The 16,871-nt window shown below is 40.4% G+C and overlaps 1 protein-coding gene across 6 annotated transcripts; it reads left to right on the top strand.

Moving 5' to 3' along the window:
* The first annotated feature begins 1,670 nt into the window (after window positions 1–1,670).
* LOC104097395 (large ribosomal subunit protein eL20z-like) lies at window positions 1,671–16,460 on the top strand. Of its 6 annotated transcripts, none has more exons than XM_070181452.1 (5): window positions 1,679–1,790; window positions 1,880–2,121; window positions 2,858–2,933; window positions 15,453–15,570; window positions 16,181–16,460. In XM_070181452.1, the coding sequence occupies exons 2-5, from the start codon at window positions 1,887–1,889 to the stop codon at window positions 16,226–16,228; spliced, it is 477 nt and encodes a 158-aa protein (XP_070037553.1). In that variant the 5' UTR covers window positions 1,679–1,790; window positions 1,880–1,886; the 3' UTR covers window positions 16,229–16,460. The 6 variants fall into 6 exon arrangements, with proteins under 6 accessions (XP_009602244.1, XP_070037553.1, XP_009602245.1 ...); XM_009603950.3 differs by lacking the exon at window positions 1,679–1,790 and adding an exon at window positions 15,660–15,713 and having other exon boundaries at window positions 1,797–2,121; XM_018771239.2 differs by lacking the exons at window positions 1,679–1,790; window positions 16,181–16,460 and adding exons at window positions 15,660–15,713; window positions 15,845–16,169 and having other exon boundaries at window positions 1,797–2,121.
* The last annotated feature ends 411 nt before the right edge of the window (window positions 16,461–16,871 follow it).

The following is a 16,871-nucleotide window of genomic DNA, read 5'->3' as shown; positions in this document are numbered from 1 at the left end:
TCTGTGTTAAACATGGGGGGCAGCTGAAAATGACAGATGAGAAAGCAGACCATCTTGGGTTAGCAAGTGGTCCTAGCCATTATCTGCTAAGGCAAAAGAAATTAAAGACATGAAGTCCCCCTTTTTCAATTTTTTTCTTTTATTGGTTGGAATTGAGAAAGTGGTGCCAAATACTCATTTTTGTTTTTTTGAGCAGCATTGACTGTACTTAAATGCAAGGAGAATCTGGAGGACAAAAAAGAGCCGGTAAATGGCGTGGTATAGCCACTTTTAAGTGGTATTTACTTTTTAGTCAGTGTTTTTAATGTTGAGCAAAAATAGCCACTACTCTATTAAAATTGATACGAAAAGTCTTTTTACCCTTTTTTCATGAGTGATGTGTAAATATTAAGGACATGGTGTCCTTAACTTCATGAGTGATGTGTAAAATATTAAGGACACTATGTCTTTAACATTTACATTGCACACATGAAGTTAAGGACACCATGTCCTTAACATTTACAATGCATATATGAAGTTAAGGACATGATGTCCTAAAGTATAACAGCAGAAGTTGCAAATACAAGTTAATGATATTATGTCCTTAACATTTACATTGCACACATGAAGTTAAGGACACCATGTCCTTAACATTTACAATGCACATATGAAGTTAAGGACATGATGTCCTAAAGTATAACAACAGAAGTTGCAAATACAAGTTAATGATATTATGTCCTTAATATTTACACATCACTCATGAAGTTAAGGACACTATGTCTTTAACATTTACATTGCACACGTAAAGTTAAGGACACCATGTCCTTAACATTTAAACTATACATATGAAGTTAAGGACATGATGTCCTAAAGTTTAACAACAGAAGTTGCAAATACAAGTTAATGATATTATGTCCTTAACATTTACATTACACACATGAAGTTTAGGACACCATGTCCTTAACATTTACACTGCACATATGAAGTTAAGGACATGATGTCCTAAAGTTTATCAGCAGAAGGTGCAAATATAGGACACTTTGTCCTTATTATTTACACATTACTCATGAAATTAAGGACACTATGTCCTTAACATTTACAATGAACACATGAAGTTAAGGACACCACGTCCTTAACATTTACACTGCACATATGAAGTTAAGGACATGATGTCCTAAAGTTTAACAACAAGAGGTGCAAATACAAGTTAAGGACATTATATCTTTAACATTTACATTGTATACATGAAGTTAATGACACCATGTCCTTAACATTTACACTATATATATGAAGTTAAGGACATGAAGTCCTAAAGTTTAACAACAGAAGTTGCAAATACAAGTTAATGATATTATGTCCTTAATATTTACATTGCACACATGAAGTTAATGACACCATGTCCTTAACATTTACACTGCATATATGAAGTTAAGGACATGATGTCCTAAAGTTTAGTAGCAGAAGGTGCAAATACATGACACTTTGTCCTAAATATTTACACAACATTCATGAAGTTAAGGACACCATGTCCTTAATATTTACACAACACCTATGTCTAGCACAGGGGTATTTTTATTCCGCGGGTAAAAATTTATTAAGCACTGGCTAAAGAGTAAATATATTTAAAACAGTGGTTAAAAAGTAAAAACATCTCTAATGAGTGGCTATTTATGCACTTCTCAACATGTCCGAGACTATATCACATGAAACAAGATAGTTATGTGGGGGACAAATACACCACGCGGGAGCTGATAATTAGTCAAACAAGATGATAACCAGGAGCCAATGAGTAAATAGTACTTACTCCACAAGTAAGCAAACAATAAACACAGTCAATAGTTCTTCTTTCTTCTCTAACAAAGATTTCAACTTAGTACTTAATTTTGTTGAAAACTCCAAGATCAATCATGAGTGAAGAAGGCAAGGATAGTCATCATCATCACCATGGCCATCACCACCACCATCATCACCATGAGGACGACCAACCACCACCACCACCACCACCACCACCACCACCAGCTGAATATGGTACTTTTCAAGCACCTCCTCAACCGGTAGTCGGTTTCCCGCAGCCAGTACCTCCACCTGGGGCATTTGAACCTTCCCCTGAATACTATGCTCGTGCCTATCAGGTTGTTCCAGGTACCCTTTTGCTCCTCTTAATTCAACATCAATATCTGCACCGGTTAATTTCTTGAAATACTTCAACTTTATTTGGTTTTTGGGTGAAAAGTTTGTGTCTTTTGCAACATTCACTTGAACTCTGTTAAAGTAAATAAGTCTAAAAGAGCTATCTGGTTTTAGATTTAGTTGGAAAAGTTGGATTACTTACTTGTTCTATGACTTCAAATTTCAGAATTCTGTTGGATAATATTGGTGACACTCTGCGCACTGCTTCACATTTGTGGATTCTTTGCTTACTTTCTCTCTCTTTCTTCTATAGTTAATAAATACAAAGGCGGACCCGTGATTTAAACTTGATAAGATTAACCTTTACATCCTCACCATGAACACAATGCACTTTTTCAACTATGATGGTTGATATTTTAATATTTCTTGAAATATTAGTTACTTTTCACATGTACATTTATGCTCCGTGTAATAGGTGTTGGTTGAGTTCAAGCCGTTGATTGTACATTACATCCGTCGCTGAGTAAATACAATTGCCCCCCTACGTTACAGTTTATTTTATCATTTTTGTTACTAAAAATGTTTATGATGAACTAAGTGTAACTTGTAAAGAGGTTTAGTTTTCAGGATTGTAATTGTTCTTTGGACATTTACTGAGTTCTGGCATTTGGGTCATAAACTGTTGTTTGTTAAGTATGAAAGAACTGTTGGCACTTTAACTTTGTTGCCTCATTTCCTTGTATATTAGGCTATGTGGTTGATGAGAGGGGACCTGTGAGAGAGCCTCGCCTTCCTTGCTGTGGTATTGGTCTTGGCTGGTTCTTGTAAGTTCCTTGCTTCCTTTATCCTCAAAGACATAATAACAGCGCATTCCAAGTCCAATGTCCATTTTTGGTAACACTAGTTGTTAGTCTTGCTCAACTGGGAGGTTGAGGCCATGTCATGGTCTTTCTTACATGTTTCTCGGATCCAATAGTTCTGTCATCTTTCTGGCACAAGACGGATATAGCATGTTGTGCTTCTTATCAGGTAGATATGTGGTGCCACTTTAGTTAGAGGAGTCTATCAAGTAGATAACTGCTCAAAAGTCAAAAAATAGGAGAAAAGAAAGGAACATTCTGTTTGCTCTTTGAGAGATGGAATGCTGGAAAATTTTCTTCTTGATCTTTCATATTCCCCTCCTGAATAGTAACATGATTTAGGGGAGCATTAGTTCCAGTTTGAATTTCATCACAAACTGTATGTGGCTTGAAATTATCTAGTGGTAGAAGGCTTCTATGGGGCTTTACATGCTCCTTTGCATATGAGTTTCTTCTTTCTTCTATTTTCTCTAATGCCTCACTAATCAGTAATGACGTAAACTTGAAGTTCTTTGAATTAAGCCACCTTTGTGTGGGACCCATTCAAATAAAAATAAATAAAAGAAAAAGCAAAACAAAAGCTGGAAACAAGTTGTAATGCAACAAGTTGAAATGGACGGTAACAAGATGGCAATTTGCAACCAATGAATTTGATTGGCTGAATTGGACAACTCCTTTCCTTATAAATAGAGCCATTCAGTTTAAGTTTAAACACACCAAATCGAGAGAAGCAACAGAGAATTAGAGAGAGTAATCCACAGATAGTAGTCTGTGAGATAAATAGTGAGTGAGAGTAATATCGTAGTGAGCTGCTTAAAATAAAGAGTGTTATTTCTTTTGAAGTTGTAGTAGTCTCTTGACACTATCAAGTTGTAATATTATAGTGATATTATATTGCTCCGCTCGGGTATTGTATTTTACCCCGTTAAAAGAGTTGGTCTCGTTGTTACTCTCTTGTGTTATTGTTATTTGCCGTGGATACTATTCTTGGGTGGGATATTATTTCCCAACAATGTGGTATCAGAGCCATGGCGAATAATGACCTGTTGTCTTTTCAGTACCCCCATCTCATAAAAGATAATTATGAGAAATTGTGTCTACGTATGAAAGTCATTCTTGATTCCCAGGATGTGGGGGAAATTGGAGACAAAGAGTATGCAATACCCGCTAATGAGGAAGCTCTGCCTCAAAATAAAAAAGATGTCTTGCCAAAGACAAGAAAGAAGGATCAACAAACTCTCACGCTCATTCACCAATGTTTGGATGACGCCATGTTTGAGAAGGTGGCAGATGCTACCACCTCAAAGGAAGCTTGGGAGATTTTACAAAATTCTCTCCAAAGAGTTGACAAGGTAAAAAAGGTAAAACATCAAACTCTAAAGGCTAAATTTGAAGTTTTAAAAATGAAAGAATCCGAATGCATTTCAGATTATTGTTCAAAAGTTAAGGCTGTTGTGAATCAATTAAGAAGATACGGGGAGGACATAAAAGATGTTCGTGTGGTAGAAAAAATCCTTCGCTCTTTAACACCTAAATTCGATTTTGTGGTGTGTACTATTGAGGAGTCTAAAGATTTATAATCTATGATGATGGAGCAATTGGAGGGTTCTTTACAGGCCCATGAAGAAAAGAACAAGAGAGACAAGAAGTGTCACTGGAGCAACTTCTTAAAACTCAGGCATCCTTTAAGAATTATGGAGGTGAAAAAAGCTATCGAGGGAATGGACGAGTACGAGGCCGTGGCAGTCATGGGAGAGGAAGAAGTAATGGTAACAACTTCAACAATGAAGTTAAAATTCACCAAACATTCAGAGGTCGTGGTCGTGGTCGTGGACAAAGAGGAGGGAGAGGACGTGGCTACTATCAAGTATCAACTATCAAGTAGGGGTGGGCATAAAATCCGAAAAACCGAATTTGTTTGGTATTTCGGTATCGGTTTTTTCGGTATTCTTCGGTATAAATTTTCGGTATTTCGGTACGGTACTCGGTATTGAGTTTTTGATATTTTGGTATACCGAAATATTTTAAGTCCAAGCCCACCTCTATTTCTATTTTCAGCCCAATAAGCCTAACCCAACACCCCAAGTCCCCTAATTTCCTAATTCCTTAGGCCTTAATTAGTCCCTTAGGGCTTAGAGACTTAAAGTTATATGGCAGTAACTTAGACTCTTCTTCATCCGTGCGGAGATGCCGCTTAATATTCTTCTTCAATTGCTTGGTTCCACATATTTCACACACAATACTGATATGTGAAATGCTTCATACAGTCAGCTAGCTTAGCACAACGTGTCCATTGTCCACTCTCCATTTATATCATCTATTCACGTTTGTTAATGATTTCCTTTTAAAAGACACGACTCCGTTAATGTATCGACCCAAAATAAGAAATACCGAACTACTTTGATACGGTATTTGGTATACATAATTGATAGACCGTATACCGAAATACCGAACCGAAGTTCTTAAATACCGAACTGAAGTACCGAATGCCCACCCCTACTATCAAGAAAATAATAGACAAAGGTATGACAAATAAAAAATTGAGTGTTATAATTGTCATAAATTTGGACATTACTCTTGGAATTTCGTAGTAATGTTGAAGAGAAAGCTAACCTTGTTGACGACAAGAAAGAAGAAGATGAGTCAACATTGTTGCTGTCACTCAAGGAAGAAGACGTGGATGATTGTAGCTCGTGGTATTTGGACAATGGAGCAAGCAATCATATGTGTGGATCCAAAGACATGTTGGTGGAGATAAATAAAACGGTGAGAGGTAATGTGTTCTTTGAAAATACCTCAAAGATTCAAATCGAAGGGATATGTATGATTCTGATCTCCTATAAAAATGGTGGCCATAAGTTAATTCAAGGTGTTTATTATGTGCCAAAATTAAATAGTAATATTCTAGTTTGGGCCAACTTCTTGAAAAGGGATATGATATCCACATGAAAAATATGCATTTTTGGCTTAAAGATTCAAGTGGAATTCTAATTGCTAAAGTGCATATGGCAAAGAATAGATTATTTTCTCTGAATCTTAAGACAATTGATGCAAAGTGTTTGAAGGCTAATGTGTAAGATAAATCATGGCTTTGGCACATGCGATTTGGGCACTTAAATTTTGAAGCGCTCAAATTAATGGGAGAAAAGAACATGGTGCATGGGATACCATCAATCAACCATCCAAATCAATTGTCTGAAGCTTGTCTTCTTGGAAAACATGCAAGGAGGAGTTTTCCAAAGGAGACCATGTCAAGATCACCCAAGTCGCTCCAGCTTGTTCACACTGATGTGTGTGGACCAATCAATCCACCTACCTTTGGTAAAAGTAAATACTTTCTGCTCTTCATTGATGACTTTAGTAAAAAGACTTGAGTTTATTTCTTGAACCAAAAATCTGAAACTTTTGCTGTTTTTAAAATTTTCAAAGTACTTGTGGAAAAAGAAAGTGGTTATGAAATAAAAGTTTTAAGGTCTGATAGAGGAGACGAATTCACTTCAAAAGAATTTAATGACTTTTGTCAGTCTTATGGAATTCGTCGTCCTTTAACGGTACCTTATTCACCCCAACAGAATGGAGTTGCGGAGAGAAAGAATCGAACGATTTTTAATATGACTATATGTATGTTGAAAGCTAAAAGTATGCCCAAGGAATTTTTGGCCGAAGCTGTTTCTTGTGCAATTTATTTGAACAACAGGTCTCCAACAAGTAATGTTAGAGATCAAACCCCTCAAGAAGCATGGAGTGGAAGAAAACCAAGTGTCAGGCACTTGAGAATCTTTGGGAGCATAGCCTATGCTCATGTGCCACAGCAAGGGAGAGCGAAGCTTGACGATCGAAGTGTCAAACATGTGTTTGTTGGCTATGATACGAGTTCAAAAGGCTACAAGTTATATAACCCAAGCAGCGGCAAGGTGGTGGTGAGTCGTGATGTTGAATTTGATGAAGAATTGGCTTCAGGAAGAAACTTCATTTTTTTTTTGATAAGATAAATTGTATTAATCAAAATGGAGAAAAAACTCCCGTATACAAGAAGTATACCAAAATGGTTAGGTCTTCGCTTTCTCTCTCTCGAAGATGCTCTCATCTCTCTCTAAAATATCATATGAAACCTTTCAAATGACCCCTAATAGTGTTTTATAAGAATAAGGTTGAGTTTATAAAACCAGAAAAATGATGCTCCGAAACACACTGTGCGGTTGCATATGCGACCGCATAATGCTTATGCGGCCCGCATAATGGGTCGCAAAAAGGCTCTCCGGAACTTGGCATCACTGCTTCAGTCTGCGGTCATTATGCGGCCCGCATACCTGTTCTGCGGTCGCATAATGCACCGCAGAGCTGGTATGCAGTCGCATAATGTGCCGCAAACCTGATCTCCAAACTTGCCCCACTTCTGATTCACTCTGCGGCCATTATGCGGTCCGCAGAAATGATCTTTTTCCGGCAAAATTTTTCCTTTATTTCCCAATGCATTGTTCAACCCAAAAAGTCCGAGCCACAAAAAATTTCTACAACCTTGTACTAATTGATCTACCTCGGCACCACAAAACCTTAATTTCCTTAGCAAAAATTCTCCGGGGTCATTACACGTAAGTCAACATCCAGTCAACATTTTCAACTCAAGTTCTAAACCTTGGAACTAAGTGTTCCAAATCATTCCAAAACCTCATCGGACCCGAACTAATCACCCCGGCAAGTTACATAACAACTGTAAAGCATAAATTGAGCAGTAAATGGGAGAACGGGGTTGTAACTCTCTACAAAAGACACCCAATCTTCTACACAAGTAGTGGCTATATGAGTGCACCAAAAAGCGATCAAAGATAAAAGACTATTCTTAAGATGTGAAAAAGGAGACTCAATCCCCTCAAAAGCTCTCCTATTTCTCTCCCCCAAACTATCCACATGAGAGCTAACAGGGCGAACTTCCACGCCTTTTGCTTGCTTCTTCTACGGAAACCGGCCCAGCTATATAACATTTCCTTTACAGTGCTTGGCATCACCCATTGAATATCAAAAAGATTCAGGATTGCCCTCCACAAACCCGAGGACACAGGGCAATGCAACAAAAGATGATCAACTTTTTTCCCTGAGCTTTTACACATGTAGGACCAACTAACAAGTGTAATTCCTCTCTTTCGCAGATTTTCAGCAGTCAAGATCATTCCCCTTGCCGCTAGCCATACAAAAAAGCACACCTTCGTGGGCGCATTAGGGATCCAGATCGAGGAGTATGGAAAAGTAGCCTCCTCTCTCACCAGCATACTCTGGTAAAAGGACTTTACGGTGAACAAACCATTGCCACGCAACCCCCATCTCCAAGAATCACAAGATGGCTGGGGCTTGTCTTGCCCATATAGCAGTGCCAACAAATCTTGGAGCTCCGCAATCTCCCAATCTTGCATGTTTCTTCTAAATGAGAGGTCCCATACTACCCTCTTCATGCTCCTTGCGAATCTGTTGGACCATCAATTCCTTCTGGTTTGAAACTCTGAAGACGTGGGGGAAAGAGACCCTCAGAGTATCCTCTCCATACCACCTGTGATTCCAAAAGCTGATTATCCTTCCATCTCCCATCCTGTAAGTAATGTTGCCATTGAAGGCTTCCCAATTCTTCATGATGCTCCTCCACATGCCACACCCGAAAGGTGTTGTGATTGCCTTGGTCCTCCAACCCCCTCCCGTGGAATCGTACTTTTCTACTATGACCTCACTCCATAGAGCATGCTCTTCTACCCCGAATCTCCACAGCCACTTTCCCAACAAAGCTCTGTTGAATACCCTAAAATCTTTTACTCCAAGTCCATCCCACTTCTTTGGGGAGGTGACTGTCTGCCAATTCACTAGATGGAACTTTCTAGTTCTATTCGTCGCATCCCAAAGAAAATTCCTTTGAAGCCGCTCCAGTTTATCTGTGATGCTCACAGGAGCTTGCAACAGGGACAAGTAATAGGTGGGCATACTCGATAAAGTGCTTTTAATAAGCACTTCCTTACCACCTTTTTACAAGTACCGTTTCTGCCAGCCTGCTATTTTTTCTTCAACCCTTTCAATCACTGGATTCCAAACCGTAGTATCCTTATGCGAAGCGCCCAATGGGAGACCCAGGTAAGTAGTGGGAAGAAAGCCCACCTTACATCTGTGAACATGAGACAAAGCATCAATGTTAGCAATCTCACTCACCGGGAAAATCTCACACTTGTCGAGGTTGATTTTGAGCCCTGATACTATCTGAAACCACTGCAGAACCTGCTTCAGGTAGGTCAACTGATCCATATCGGCATCACAGAAAATCGGGGTGTCTTCCGCAAAAAGCAAATGAGAGACTCTTCGGGCACTGAGCACCCCGATCGGAGCTGAGAATCCTCTCAAGAAGCCTCCGCCCGCCGCACGATCCATTATTTTACTCAGAGCATCCATCACTAGAATGAATAGCATGGGGGATAGGGGGTCATCTTGCCTGAGACCCCTGGAGCTGCCAAAGAAACCACACGGGCTACCATTAACCAGGACAGAGAATCTGACTGAGGAAATGCAGAACTTGATCCATCCCCTCCATCTTACCCCAAACCCCGTCCGCATCATAATGAAATCCAACAACTCCCAATTGACATGGTCGAAAGTCTTCTCAAGGTCCAACTTGCACAGTAAGCCGGATTTTCTATTTTTTCTTTTGGAGTCTACAAGTTCATTTGCCACCAAAGCAGCGTCCAGGATCTGCCTACCTTCCACAAACACATTCTGGGAGGACGAAACAGACACGTCAAGAACCTTCTTGAGTTTGTTGGAGAACACTATAGAAATAATCTTGCAAATGCTCCCCACGAGACTAATAGGCATGTAGTCTCTGATACAAGATGCACCTTCTTTTTTAGGCACAATAGTAATAAAAGAAGCATTGATACTTCTCTCGAAACACCATTCACGTGGAAGTATTCAATGGCTTCCATCAACTCCCCCTTAATGGTGTCCCAACAGAGCTGGAAGAAGGTCAAGGAGAAACTATCAGGCCCGGGGACCTTATCACCAACACAACTCGACACAGCCTCGTGCACCTCCTCCTCCTCGAAAGCCTTTTCTAGCCACTCACTGTCTCCCTCCCCTATGTGGTTGAACTCTATTCCCCCAAAAGTAGGCCTCCAACTAACTTCCTTTTTGTATAAGTTCTCATAAGACCCTACTATCGCCCCTTTTTACCTCCTCTTCTCCCTCAATCCTCACCCCATCCATAACTAAGGACTCTATGAAGTTTCTCTTTCGATTTGCGACCGCAACCCTGTGGAAAAACTTGGTATTCTAATCCCTCTCCTTTAACCAGAGCGTCCTCGATTTTTGCCGCCAACTAGTCTCCTGAGCTATTGCTAACTCGACTATTTTCCTCTTAACCTCTCCCAATCTCGCTTTCTCAGATACATCTAGCTCCCTCGCCCCTTCCCCTCTATCTAATTCCCCCAATTCATGCATAAGCTCCCTCATTTTAACCTCCACCCTCCCAAAAACTTCCTTATTCCACCTAATAATATCTCCCTTGAGCAATTTAAGTTTCTTCGAAAGGCGGAATGAAGGTGACCCTGATACCTCGTAGCTTGTCCACCACTCTTTCACTTTGTCACCAAATCTTGGCACTTTCAACTACATGTTCTCGAATCGGAAAGGAGCACGCACCCCCTCCCTCTGCATCCATCTAGTAAGATAGGCAAATGATCCGAAATCAGCCTAGGTAAAGGAATCTGCAGCACATTCGGCACCAGCTCATCCCACCAGCCCAGCACATTCGACACCTTCTTTATCTCCTTTACCTCCAAGCTTCTATCATCCCACACAAGAAGAATACCCCCGGCACTTCCCGCTGCTGGGACTTAGTCATATTTCACCCAACTACCTCCCCAGACACTACTCACAATCGCATCTGACAAAACTTCCATTTCGGTCTCCTGAAAACAAACTAGGTTGGCACCCCACTCTCTAACTCCCACTTTGATGATGACCCTTTTGTTTTGTTCATTCATCCCCTCACATTCCATGAAAGAATCTTAACTTCCATAAGTAACAATAACCCCCTTTTCCCCACCCCCTAGCCGAGCTCCCTTCCTCCATGTCACACACCTGGCCCGTTCTCTGGTACACCACTACATCCCCTAAATTATTTTGCTTAACACCTTGACCCAACTCTCTCCCTGCACCATCATAAAAAGACTGTTGCTCAATCTCCCTCAACAGTTCTAGCACCCTATCTTCCTTCCCTTCAAAATAAACACCTAAGAACTTCCCAAAGTTTAATAGTTTATCCTCCATCTAGAAGGACATATTCCCTCCTCCAATCCGTGACGAAATTGGACAGGCATCTTCTGTATGTACTCTTTCCTTGCTCCTACTGGAGGAATACAAGACCATAACATTGCTAGCAATAGGAACTTTAGCTGCCGGAAGGATCTCACCATTTCCTTGAGAGGCACCAACCTCTGAAATTAACACCCCACTGCTATAGGAATGACCAGAAACGCCAGCAGGGTAGCGGGAAGGAAGAAAGCATGGAACCCTTTGCGGCATATTAACTGGAATTACTGGTCCGATACTAACATCAATTGGGGCATGCACAACAATCTCCCTAGAAGAAGAAGGAGCTTGAAGTGTAATCTCAGCACAACTAAGCACAGGAGAATATGAGGGGGCGATGGAGTTGGGTCCATCAGAGGCGGGAGGTCGTGGAATAACACCACCAGCTTTAGCCGGTGCTGCCCTTGAAGCAGCGGCCATCGAAGAGGGGCGCAAGTCACTAGAGCTCGGTGAAGAAATACCACCGTGTGAAGCAGCATTGGCAAAAGAAGAAGGAGCGACTGTTCCCATATGCTTAGGAGCCTTATCATATGCAACTTGAAATAATCTGGGCCCCTTAGGATCAATTCTAATTGAATTGGGAAAAGTTGCTGGGTCCATGTGTGGAGGCCCAGGCCTATACTTGCTGAAAACTTGCCCGACCCTATGATAATTAAAAGAGGACCGGCCCATTCTGCCTTTCCAGCCCGCATCACTAACCCAGGGGCATTCACGTCTTTTCCTCCTCGATAAAATTGTTTTCTTCTCCCAAATTCAAATCCCCCGTCTCTTCTCGATCTAACGTCTGATTTCGGCTTAGTCCACTGATTCGGTGAGCCCTCTCCTCCCTTCAGAGACTGATTTACCCTCCCCTCCCTTTTATTTGACCTTCCATTTTCTCCTGCCACTACCACAGACATAAAGATAGGGCGAAATTCAGGGCTCAACCAAACCCTATAACTCAAGTAGCCATCCTCCACCACAGTGGAGACAGGGATTCTGCCCCTTTTCCTCACCACAATCCTCACTCGCGAGAGATCGTGTAGGCTGCAAGTGACATCAATAAACCCCCTACAGATTTTCCCAATCTTCTTGAATAGGTCAAGACACCAAAGATGCACCGGGAGACCCACCATGTTGACCACCAATGTTTTGCCGGAGAAACGAGGGTCGAGACACCCATCACGCTTAACCCATCTGTCTAGCTTTAAGAAGTTCCCATCGAACCACCTGTTTCCTCTGACAAGAATTTCTGAAGCTTGAGACTCGTCGACAAATCGAAAGAGATATTGCGTGTCCCCCAGTTGCGATATTTTCAGCCCGTCCTTGACGTTCCATACCTCTGCTGCCCAGTTCCTAACAGCTCTGGAGAACCAACCTATTTGGAGAAAGACCCAATCAGACAAGATTCCAAGAAACCCTTGCGCCTGAGAGTGTGCTCCTCAGACAGCGAGAAGTGCGGCTCTTGCCCTACGTCGTGCTTTCAAAGGCATCTTCCCCTAAGTTCTAGGTCTGGCCAAGAGGCAGCTTTAATGAAAGACATGTTTTTCAGTTTTCTAGATTCTAGAGAGAAGTAGGAGCTTCTCTCTGTGGAATCCATCATATCTAAATTCGGCTGTCCCAAAAGCCTCGCGAAGAGGTTGACTGAAGAAGAAGAAGTGAGATTTGGTCGGAAAAAGCCTCACCCGTCGCCGGAAAATAGTTTCAGACGTCGGATTTTGGAGATTCTTGGATGGGTAGGCTCAGAACAGCCTCGCGATGAGGCTGTCTGAAGAAGAAACAGTGAGATCTGGCCGGAAAAAGCCACATGCGTCGCCGGAAAAAGAAAAAGTCTTCGGATTTTGTTGAAACTGGGATGGGTAGGCTTGGAAAAGCCTTGCGAAGAGGCTGTCAGAAGAAGAAAAAGTGAGATCTAGCCGGAAAAAGCCGCACGCGTCGGCGCGTGGCTGAGATCTCGCTGGAGCTGGGCCGCGCGTGGGAGGTCGTACGTCGGAGAACTTTACTGGATTTTGGTTGCGGGAAGCTTGGCTCTTGGTGGGTTGTGATGCAATCCTAGGAAGCATGAAGGAGAAGTGTCTCGGGGAAAGTGTCTGAGAGCATTTTCTATTTCAGTTCAATACAAGTACCATATATATATTTTATATATGAAAGAAGGAAGATACGGACAAGATAGAGCTCAAGTGTCTCCCACTGTCTACTGCCTTTAGATTCATGGAAGAAATTTCATATGATTTTCTTCCATACTTTGTGATGAAGAAGAACCAGAGATGGAGGATGAAATTTTCATCTCTCACGAAAGCTATACGAAAGAGATATTGAAGAAGTTCAACATGATCGATTACAACCCCGTGAACGCACCGATGGAGAGTCGGGACAAAATTGTCCAAGTTTGATAAAGGAGAAAAAGTAGATCCCACGTTTTTCAAAAGTCTTGTGGGAAGTTTGAGGTACTTGACTTGTACCAGGCCAGATATATTCTTTGCAATTGGAGTAGTAAGCCGCTTCATGAAAGCTCCTACCTCCACTCATTTGAAAGTTGCTAGAAGAATTCTTTGTTACCTCCACTCATGGAAGCTCCTCGCCGGAGTTGGGCCGCGCAAGCTGGCCCGGACACCACGGTTATCAAAAAAAAAAAAGGTACGATTGACTTTGGGCTATTTTATTCTTCTTCTAGTGATTTCAACCTTATGGGATTTTGTGATAGTGATTATGCGGGAGATATTGATGATAGAAAAAGCACGACTGGTTTTGTGTTTTTCTTGGGTGATTCTATTATTTCTTGGAGTTCAAAGAAATAACCAATTGCTATTCTCTCGGCTTGTGAAGCAGAATATGTAGCAGCAACATCTTGTACCTGTCATGCTGTTTGGCTGAGAAGATTATTGAAGGAGCTCAATTTTCCACAAATTGAAGCTACAGAGATTTATATTGACAATAAATCCGCACAAGCACTTGCGAAGAATCCGGTGTATCATGATCGAAGCAAACATATAGACACAAGGTATCACTTCATTAGAGAATACATTGCCAAGAAGGAAGTCGAGCTCAAATATGTGAAGTCTCATGATCAAATTGCAGATATCTTCACAAAGCCTCTCAAATTTGAAGATTTCCAGAGATTGAGATCCTGTCTTGGAATGGAGGAAAAAATTAAAATTAAGGGAGAGATTTGTGGGACCCATTCAAATAAAAATAAATAAAAGAAAAAGCAAAACAAAAGCTGGAAACAAGTTGCAATGCAACAAGTTGAAATGGACGGTAACAAGATGGCAATTTGCGAATTTGTAAATTGCAACCAATGAATTTGATTGGCTGAATTGGACGACTCCTTTCCTTATAAATAGAGCAATTCAGTTTCAATTTAAACACACCAAATCGAGAGAAGCAACAGAGAGTTAGAGAGAGTAATCCACAAATAGTAGTCTATGAGATAAATAGTGAGTGAGAGTAATATCGTAGTGAGGTGCTTAAAATAAATAGTGTTGTTTATTTTGAAGTTGTAGTAGTATCTTGGCACTACCAAGTTGTAATATTATAGTGGTATTATATTGCTTCGCTCAGGTATTGTGTTTTACTCCGTTAAAAGAGTTGATCTCGTTGTTACTCTCTTGTGTTATTGTTATTTGCATGGATATTATTTTCTCAACACTTTGTACCTTACCAGCCATAAGAAAAAAGAACCTTGAAACTATGTTACTCGGACTCTTCAAAAATAATGTTGTGTGCGTGTCGGATCCTCCAAATTTAGTGCATTTTTGGAGAATCCGACAAGGGTGCGGCAGCACTTTTGAAGAGTCCGAGCAACATAGCCTTGAACTAAGATTGTGTTGGAAGCTGCTTATTCTCTGGGAAGGACCAAAAGAGATATTTTCTCAAGTATATTATTGCTGACACCTGTTAATATTAGAGATAAAGGTAGTGGGATCTGATATCGTGGAATGAATGACTGAAAGGCTTCTATTGAACTTCTTAGTTGAAAGTGTAGTTTAGCAAACAGTATTCGATATGGAGGTTAGGGCAAAGGTCTGTCTTTCAGGTGTTACTTTTAGTAGTATTATTTTATGGTACCATGTAATGCTGCAGTTTGACCTTATACATTTTAAAGGATGTCTGGAATACAATGAAGTGAGATTTCTATTTTTGTTTGGGGTTTTATTTTTGAAGGTTCATTACTGGTTTCTTTCTTGTTGCCATCCCTTGGTATGTTGCTGCATTTATCCTGCTCTGCACCAGATCAGTTGATCATCGAGAGAAACCAGGATATGTTACATGCACCATTGCTGTAAGCGATCTGTTTCTTTTATTGTTATTTTTTTGGTGATACCTTCAACTTGTCTTTCATTTCTAACGAGTTTTCCTTCATGGTATCAGCAGGCCTATAAGGTCATGGTTTATAACATAACTTTGCAAGTTATTATAGAAACGGTCTGTGCACTAATTTTTCACTGTTATGGTTGTCCTGATTAACTAACATTAGATTATGAAGAGAAAAACTATGATTCATAGGTTAGTAAATGTGGAGATATTATTTGAAAAGAATCTTCATTTTCTTGTAGAGTTCCATAGCAGGAGGGAAACAGGTTCAATTACAGTAGACATGATGTAGGTGCAGAATTTCAAGAATACTTTCAAAAGAAAGACCATTACACTCTTAGCAAGTCCAAGCTTAATGAAATATGATCACTGCATGAGAGTGAAAATAAGTGCGCATTAATTCAAGATTCATTTAAGAATTTTGTCAATGAAATGGCACACAACTGGTTAATCAGATCAGAAGTTCGTCTATTATGCTAAACTAGCTATTTGAGATGTAGAGTGATAGTAGTTGACAATATAATATGTTCTTCCTAGCTTAATTTAATATCTCCATCTGATACTGTTGCGTGTTGCAGGCTGTTCTTGCTACTATTGCCATCGTATTTGGTTTAACAAGGATATAATTGAAAACTGGTGATCAACTTGTGTGGAGTCATATGTGTGCTAGGTAGTTTGATTAATGTGCGTGTAATCAGAAGATGTCTGTAAAGAATTGCATGTTTTAGATATATGATGAAACCATCCAAAACTGCCATGTTTGTGTAAGACGATGTTGTAATTATGAGACTGACTGCTTTAAACATGGTGCAAGAGTATGCATTTGTGCTCGGGGAAATAAAGTAAAAGTTTGTTGTATGTTGAGCGAAGACACTAAAGTCTCTATTAATCTCTCTTGGCTGCAACTCTAGGAATGAAAACAACTTGTACCAATTGTTAGATTCTAAATTAAATTCTACTCGGATAAGATAAAAGATATATATGGCCGTGTGCTTTGATCGTGTCAATGAAACACATGCAGTTGAATGTATATATCATGAACGTGACGTGCCCTAAGGCTAAAACAAAGGATTCTTGAGACTAACAGGAGCAGTGGCAGCAGTGAAATATGCTAATAAAAAAATACAACAAAAATAGCAAGGCGATCGAGTAAGAATAAGAGAGACTAGGTTATAGCAAGTAGCAACACAATGGGGTAATGATCACAATGAAAAGATTGTCCTCTCGGTAAGGAAGACTGAGAAAATGTGTTTCATTCAGTTTGAAAAC

The sequence above is a fragment of the Nicotiana tomentosiformis genome, chromosome 7, assembly GCF_000390325.3.
Source record: "Nicotiana tomentosiformis chromosome 7, ASM39032v3, whole genome shotgun sequence".
NCBI lineage: Eukaryota > Viridiplantae > Streptophyta > Magnoliopsida > Solanales > Solanaceae > Nicotiana > Nicotiana tomentosiformis.
The sequence above is the reverse complement of the archived record's forward strand: the minus strand, read 5'-3'. Positions and strand labels throughout refer to the sequence as shown.

Excerpts from the sequence above, each read along its gene's own strand:
- LOC104097395 (XM_009603949.4), top strand. The coding sequence starts at position 1,887 with ATGAGTGAAGAAGGCAAGGATAGTCATCATCATCACCATGGCCATCAC. Across the intron at positions 2,122-2,857 it reads TGCCTATCAGGTTGTTCCAG|GCTATGTGGTTGATGAGAGG; the intron begins GTACCCTTTTGC and ends CTTGTATATTAG. Across the intron at positions 2,934-4,096 it reads ATTGGTCTTGGCTGGTTCTT|GATGTGGGGGAAATTGGAGA; the intron begins GTAAGTTCCTTG and ends CTTGATTCCCAG.